At 40.8% G+C, this 7,306-nt stretch overlaps 1 protein-coding gene across 2 annotated transcripts in view; it reads right to left on the bottom strand.

Annotated features, from left to right (window-relative positions):
* arhgef12b (Rho guanine nucleotide exchange factor (GEF) 12b) overlaps positions 1-7,306 on the bottom strand; it is a 28,179-nt gene that overhangs the window by 6,366 nt on the left and 14,507 nt on the right. The window contains exons 10-25 of one of the 2 annotated variants that reach the window (XM_031874102.1): positions 7,129-7,254; positions 6,740-6,838; positions 6,463-6,573; positions 5,168-5,266; positions 5,024-5,066; positions 4,616-4,721; positions 4,339-4,476; positions 4,216-4,248; positions 3,739-3,853; positions 3,505-3,610; positions 2,768-3,013; positions 2,126-2,276; positions 1,494-1,663; positions 1,262-1,408; positions 460-545; positions 61-186 (exon numbers count right to left, since the gene is read on the bottom strand). In XM_031874102.1, the coding sequence (XP_031729962.1) occupies positions 61-186; positions 460-545; positions 1,262-1,408; positions 1,494-1,663; positions 2,126-2,276; positions 2,768-3,013; positions 3,505-3,610; positions 3,739-3,853; positions 4,216-4,248; positions 4,339-4,476; positions 4,616-4,721; positions 5,024-5,066; positions 5,168-5,266; positions 6,463-6,573; positions 6,740-6,838; positions 7,129-7,254 (1,902 nt within the window). The remainder of the gene's footprint in view (positions 1-60; positions 187-459; positions 546-1,261; positions 1,409-1,493; positions 1,664-2,125; positions 2,277-2,767; positions 3,014-3,504; positions 3,611-3,738; positions 3,854-4,215; positions 4,249-4,338; positions 4,477-4,615; positions 4,722-5,023; positions 5,067-5,167; positions 5,267-6,462; positions 6,574-6,739; positions 6,839-7,128; positions 7,255-7,306) is intronic. The other variant, XM_031874103.1, reaches the window with a different exon arrangement.

Genomic DNA, 7,306 nt, shown 5'->3' with positions numbered 1-7,306 from the left:
ATGAATAACTGTGTGTTTCCTGTATTTACCTGCATGAATAACTGTGTTTCCTGTATTTACCTGCATGAATAAGGTGAACCGCTGGTCTTTCTTCTGCCGGCTCTTGATGAGCTCCAGTGCAGACGGCTGGTTGCTGCAGAAAGTTCCCACTGCTCGTTTTATCTTCTCCTCTTCCTCCCCGCTGAACTGGAATCAACACACAAACACAGCATTAACAAATACAATAACGATAAAATAAAACATTATAGTAAGACTGTTGATGCAAACTTCAAACTCCCTCAAACCTCTCCCTCCCCTTGTCTGTAAACCTTTGACAAAGCATTTAGTTCTAAACAGCAGTGCCTAATGAATCCTATTGTTATTTGTGAGGACTTGTAGTCCTCACTTGCAAACATTTCCCTTCACTCCGTGCTGAAGCTCTTAATCTGCCTCCTGCATGCATTGAATATCCGGTCTTACCCATGACAGCAGATCATCTGCGATCTGACCGATGACAGACGTCTCGCTCCTCTTCCTGATTGCTGTCATTTGCTCCGTCACAGAAACTGTGAAGCAAAGTTATAAAATACAACATTCAGCTTCTTCTTCTTCATAAATCAGATGATTGTTCTTCATGTTTTCCTCTGCTTATGTTTTAAAATCTTTTCTTACCACTAAAAAAATATTTATTCATCGACAACAATATATCAAATAACATTTGAAATAATATGAACAAAATAAGTGTAATATTCGGTTATGCATCACAGACATAATTTTGCCATGTACACAATATAATATATTTTTTAAATTGAGCCTAATCCTGCTACATTAGGCCATTCAGTCAAAGCTCTGACAGGATCCAGCTTTCATTTAAATTTAACACTGATATTATTCTTCAGCGTGTGTTTACACTTTGTATCAACACTTGTTTTTCCTTATATATTTAGGATATCCAGATACTATGGAAGCTAGGGAAACACATTTCCGCAAGCCAAAAAAAACAAGAAACAAGAAAACAAGTTTTTTTTGTGACCACCCCCCAAAAAAAGAAAAAAAGATTTTAAAATAAATTTGCTGGCGGAAAAAAAGGAAAAAAAAATTATATTTTTTTAATGCCAGTTTTAGCTGAATTGTTGAAGCTGTTGTGAATTTAAGAACAAACTCTGTAGCTCTTAAAATAATAATAATAACAACAATAACAACAGGCAGCTAAAAGTCAAAAGATGTTTTACATTTATAGGGTTGCAAATACATATTTAGTGAATGGAATCTGTGAGGTTACCATGCAGCTGGATGATCTCCTCCAGGTTACTGAAGATGTGCTTGAGGTCCTCGGGGGGGAGGACGCCGTCTCTGTTCAGCCGCTGGTAGAAAACACAGTCCAACACCTTCAGCATCCGCAGGTGAGCCCGCTCCGTGTAGAACAGCTCTGAGAGGTGGAACACGCATGTAAGACACGCTGTGTATTTTTGTATCTTATCATTTTTCCACGTCCAATCCGTTGGACGACTCACCGTTGATGACTTCCTGCCGTTTGATCTCTTGCGGCGTTAAGCTCGCCAGGACGCCTCGACTGACCAGACTCTGCCAGTTCACAGGGTTTTCTTCACACTCCATCTCACCCGCCTGGTCGTCTTCACTCTGGACGTCGGCCGAACTCACCGGACACTGCAGCTCCATCCTGCTGTCGGTCAGAGGACAGAGGGAGAGAGGCTCATCTTTATTTATTACACTAAACAGTCCAAATGAGTGGAAGAATAATCATTATATATATGCTTTATCATTACTTAATTTGACAAAATTCATGCCGCATTTTCTCCTTCTGTGACAACAATTAAAGTAGACCTGAAATGATTCATTCATCTGCAACTACTTTCATAATCGATAAATTATTTGAGTCATTTTTCAAGCAAGAATTCCATCTGGTTCCAGCTTCTTTTATGTGACCGTAAGATGAACATCTTTAGAATATAGACTGTTGACAAAACAAGCGACGTGAAGACATCATCTTGTGTCCAGACAAAGTAGTAAAATAAATATTTCCACTGGTCTGAAAGAAGACATGGAAGCAAAATAGCCAAAACATCTCAAAATTGACCAGCATGAAGAAAACAACCTTTAGAGAAAATCCAAATCCTGTAAATACCTGAAAGCCTCCTGATCTTCCTCCTGTAGCTGCTCCAGGTTGGTGGGGCTGAAGTCAAACTGAGTGCTGGTCGGACTGGAGACGGCGTCCTGGTGGTCTCCAGGCTGCAGACCCTCACCCAGTCTGGGCTGGACGCAGAACGGAGACACATCTGTGAAGAGGAGAGCAGCGCAACACAGAGGACGTAAAGAGAGTCACGTCTAAATAATGGTGTTCAAGAGTCGATGAAAAAATGTCCAATCTCCATTTTAGTCTTTGGTTCACTCTTAAAAGAACCTTTGATATTCAAATACGTGACTGACTGAACAAACATAGAGAATATTCTTATTCTAGTGGCACCAAAACTAATGGCATTAATGATTTGTCCTTTGATATTGCTGTAGTGCCGCCAGGAGGCAACCTCTGGGTCTGAAAAGTGAAGCCGATGCTTCATGTGTTAAAGCTGCATTCTGTCTAGTGTCCACCAGGGGACGACTCCTCTGGTTGTATAGAAGTCTATGAGAAAATGACTCTACTTCTCTCTTGATTTATTACCTCAGTAAACATTGTAAACATGAGTTTATGGTCTTAATCTCTAGTTTCAAGTCTTCTTCAATACAGCATGATGTTCATTTAGTACATTATGATGCAGGTATCTCTTACTAGAGTCTGAGTCTTGCCCGCTGGTATCTGAGGCCTGACCGGTGGGCGAGCTGTGTGTGGGGGAGGTGCTGCTGCTGCCGGTGGAAGGCAAAGACTGTGTGCCGCCGTCCGATCCCTCGCTGAGCTGGTTCCCACGGAGCCGTCCCGAACTCGAGGCAGAGGAGTCGGGCTGCTCGGGGATGCCGACGACTGGATGAGAGAGCTGCTTCGGTGAACGCTGCTTGTTCAGCTCCACGGCTTTCCCGACTGAAAAAACATTTTCTCAGTAGATTTACAAACACTGGTGACATCTATATATATGTATACACTCAGATTTACACAAATACACCTCTGTATGTATAGAAGTATTTTTACAGCAGTTGAAACAGTAAAGTCAAAAGTTAAAGGAATAATTCACTCACAAAACGACCATTTGTATATCAATAAACTCACCCCGTGTAACCTTGAATTCTTTTTTTTTTTTCATAGGTATTTGTATTATTGGAGGTACAAATACAATATCCAAAAGTAATCAAAAACTCCATGTTACAATATATTCCAGAAAAACAGAAACGTCCTTCAATCAGGGGATCGGTGGTTCGATACTCGGCTCCGGCTCTTACACATGTGTCCTTGAGCAAGACCCCAAAAACAGCAAAAAACAATGTTCTCTTCAAGGATTCAAGGAAACTCTTGAAGAGTTACTGACATACAAATGGTGGTTTTGTGGGTGAAGTCTTCCTTTAAAGTGTTCTCACCTGAAGTGGAGTCCACTCTGCTCAGACGCCGAGGCGGGCCGAGGATGTTGGGAAACCGAGGCTTTCTCACCTTCTCCTCTCCGTCCTTCTCAGGCTTGATACTCTTCTGCTCGTTAAAAACAACGGTTATTAACTGTGGGACCATTAAAAGCATGTGTGCTAATGCTTCTTCTTGTACATGTGGGCATTAAAATAAAATAATACTTCTGCTTGTTTCTGAAGAAGAGAACGAACCTTAATCTTGGGCAGGAAATTGATGCGCGCTCGTTTGTGCTCGAGGCCTCGAGGCTCCTTCATTTTCACCCCGAGGTGCTTCATATAGGTGAGAATCACATACTGCATTGTTTGGCTGCAACATGAGTCAAGAAAAAAGTGATTAACTGTGTGGTAATATTTACAAATCTGTAGTGGTTCAACGGAAAAATTCTTTACCATACAAGTACATTTTAAAAATCCTAAAAACTTAAAATACTTTAGCTGGTGAGACTCAAGCTGCTGTCGTCTTTTGAGGTTTTTCCATGTAATTTAGTGTAAATTAGATAAAAAATAAGCACTGTGAAGACCTTTTAATCCAGATTGATTTAAAGAAATAACTAGTTCAACAGGAAAATACCGGAAGAGAAACTAAAAGCAGATATAAATAGATAGAGCTGCAGATGCATTGAAGCTGATGGATGATATAACATGTAAACAAAAGCTCCCTCCTCTTACCACTTCTCCTCTTCTCCGGGATGTGACGTGACCCTGCAACAGGCAGCTCAGGGTTAGCAGACAATAATACAAGGAGTTGAATACACTGTGTGTGTGTGTGTGTGTGTGTGTGTGTGCGCTCACAGGATATCATCGATCTTGGAGAGGATGTGTTCAGCACAGGAGCATTCCTTCTCCAGGCCCTGGGGGTCTTTTCCTCCCTCCGAGTCCAGCTTGGACAGCTCGTCTTCGGCCAGAGTCAGACCCATGCTGCGCTTCTGTCTGCACACACAATAACATGAATAACACACATATAGATATTATTAGCTTCTTACCCCTAACCTGTGACAGGATAGGTTCATTATTGTCCAATTAGTAACAATGTATTTTACTTGAGTGTTTTCTTTTGTGTGACTGTTACCTGAAGTCCTCCAGGTTCCTGTGCAGGTGTGGTAGCAGTGTGTCCTGTAACATCTGGGTGTACTGTTTACAGAGCTCCTCTGGGATCAACTCCAGCCTCCGCTTCTCTGCGCAGAGACACCAAGAAATATTGGAACTACTTGACTGACTCCCAGAGAGTCAGTAGAGATATCTTGATCTGAAACACAGCGACTATATCTTGACTTTTTCTTTGTCATTGTTGTTGAATTCTGTGTTTCTGCTGTCCGTTAGTTCAGTTAAAGCCGATCAAAGACTCTGTTTTTAAACTTTTGTGATCCGTGGCCTAATAATAGTTATTTTAAATGATCAAATACAATATTTTTATGGCTTTTCAAGTCAGTTCTTTGAAGAAATCTGTTATATATTTTAGTGTCTTTCCATCCCTTACCCAATTCAGCTGACACTGCCTCTGGCACTGGTACTTTAAGATTCTGGGAAGGACAACCAAAGTTAAATGAGCAAATATACAAAATATTCAATAAGCTAGAAACTTGGTGTGAGAGAACAGAAACTGAACAAGAAAATAACTCACAGCTGTTCGATCCATAAAGAGCGAGTGGAACTCTATGAAGAAGCGTCGACTTTCTTTGGAGCTGGTTTGCTTGTGCACGTCAGCGTAGAGATAACAGAGCTAACAGAGGGAAAAGGACAGAAAAAGCTCCATAATACTGTCAATGTGCAGTTCTTCATCTCATTTAGAATATTAGTTCAAGATTATTGTAAGTCTTTACTGCCAGTCAAGCTTTCATCAGAACAGTGAAGGCATTCCACAGGGATCAATCCTTGGCACACTTTCATTCATATTAAATATTATTTGAACACAGCTTTTAATGTCATTATACTAATACTCCAATACACCGTTGTGTATGTCAAGGTCTGTGCTGCAAAGCACTTTTATAATTGGACAAAATTTACTGTGATTTCACTGCTGATTACACTTTGTACACACTAAATGGCACTCAGATGGACCTTCAGTCAAACGGCAAACCTATAATGAATATATATTGTAAAATATAGTATTAAATATGCTTTGTATCGACATGCTGCCCTTATAGTTTGAAGCCACTGGATGTAGCTAACAACTGAAATATAATTTTCGTTATCTGCAGAGCTTTGCTTCTCAAGCTTTGTCCAGTTAATTACTTCACTTCTGTACAGTTTTCTGTTCTCCGACTTTATATATTTAAACTTTATCAAAAGTGTAATGCTGCCAATATTTAAATTTGTCGATTCGATGCTAGCTTCCTGTTGGCCGACAAAAATAACGTCATTCGTGCAGCACTCTGTTTAGCCGTAGACCTCAACTGTTGGCCGAAAACTATTAAAGACACATTAAGTGACATGTTCTTTGATAGCCACTGTAGTTTATTTTGAGCCAGTTACACATATACACATTACTACTGCTGTAAACACTGTGTATTAATATGCAGATTAAAAAAGTCTCAACAAATGAATGATTGTGCTTCTTTTGCATTTGAAACCTTTTTTCGGAGGTTTACATCAGTAGAAAAGAATGGACTTCAGGGTTGAGTGTATTGTCGGATGATTTGTGGTTTCTTCATGGAATTTGTTGACAATAAAATATGCAATATCACCAGTATTATCCTTTAAAAACATGCAAAGTTTGCACAACTTTGGTACACTGGAACAACAAAACAATTCCATGTCTTCCTGTTAAAGAAGTACGAAAACAATCAGTGTAGTATAAGAATGTGATATTTGGGAATTTTGCCATTAGTATAAACCCACATAATCAGTAATAGTCAGATTAACAACATGAGTATTATTATACCTTAGTATGTGTTGTGTGTGTGTTTGCATATGTACCAAAGGTGCCGGGTCAAACTGCGAGACAACATGATGGAGGAAGGCTGCGAGGTGAGCCGGCCGAGACTTCAGCACGTCTATACTCTGGAAACAGCTGCACAGTCCATTAATCTGACAGAGAGAGAAACAGGGATCAATACCACAGACTCCTGAAAGTCCACATCAGCAGTCTGAATTACATGAAAATGTGGAACATGCCAATTGTTTCACATTTAATGTTCATATAGATGACGTAACTTCTTTTCCAGCAGTGGGTTAGCGACATTTCTTTAGATACCTGTTCTTGCTGAGAGTCAAAGTAGTCGTCTTCTGCTCCGATGATCTGGAGGTTGAGGAGGTAGGGAGGGCTACCCACAATGCACTGGGCACTGGAGTCCTGAGTGATATATTGGCGCGGTTATATGCACTGATGGACAAACTCACACACTTATGTAAAAAAGGTTAGTTAGTTGAAAGTCTGGTGTGTCTCACAAAGACACTAAAGGGTGCCTTGGTGCGTCAGCTGTGGCCTCAGTCTTTTGGCAATCAAGTGCATATTTAAGGCACCTTTTAAAGGATTCAATAGTTTTAACATTTAGTGTTAATTAGCTTGTTAACTCTCAGCTGATAGTGAGTGTCTCTGTGTACATGTGTGAGTGTCTCTGTGTACATGTGTGAGTGTATTACAGCATCAGTGGGGTCCTCAGAGTCGGGCGATGGGCAGAAGTTGAGGCCGTCCCGCCGGCTGACGTCCGGGCTTTGACAGGGCGTCTCTCTTTTGCCAGGACCCTCTGTGAGGGGGCTGCTGTGCATCTAATACACACACACACACACACACACACACACACACACACACACACACACA

This window comes from Anarrhichthys ocellatus, unplaced genomic scaffold, assembly GCF_004355925.1.
Source record: "Anarrhichthys ocellatus isolate YVR2014 unplaced genomic scaffold, GSC_Weel_1.0 scaffold78, whole genome shotgun sequence".
NCBI lineage: Eukaryota > Metazoa > Chordata > Actinopteri > Perciformes > Anarhichadidae > Anarrhichthys > Anarrhichthys ocellatus.
The sequence above is the reverse complement of the archived record's forward strand: the minus strand, read 5'-3'. Positions and strand labels throughout refer to the sequence as shown.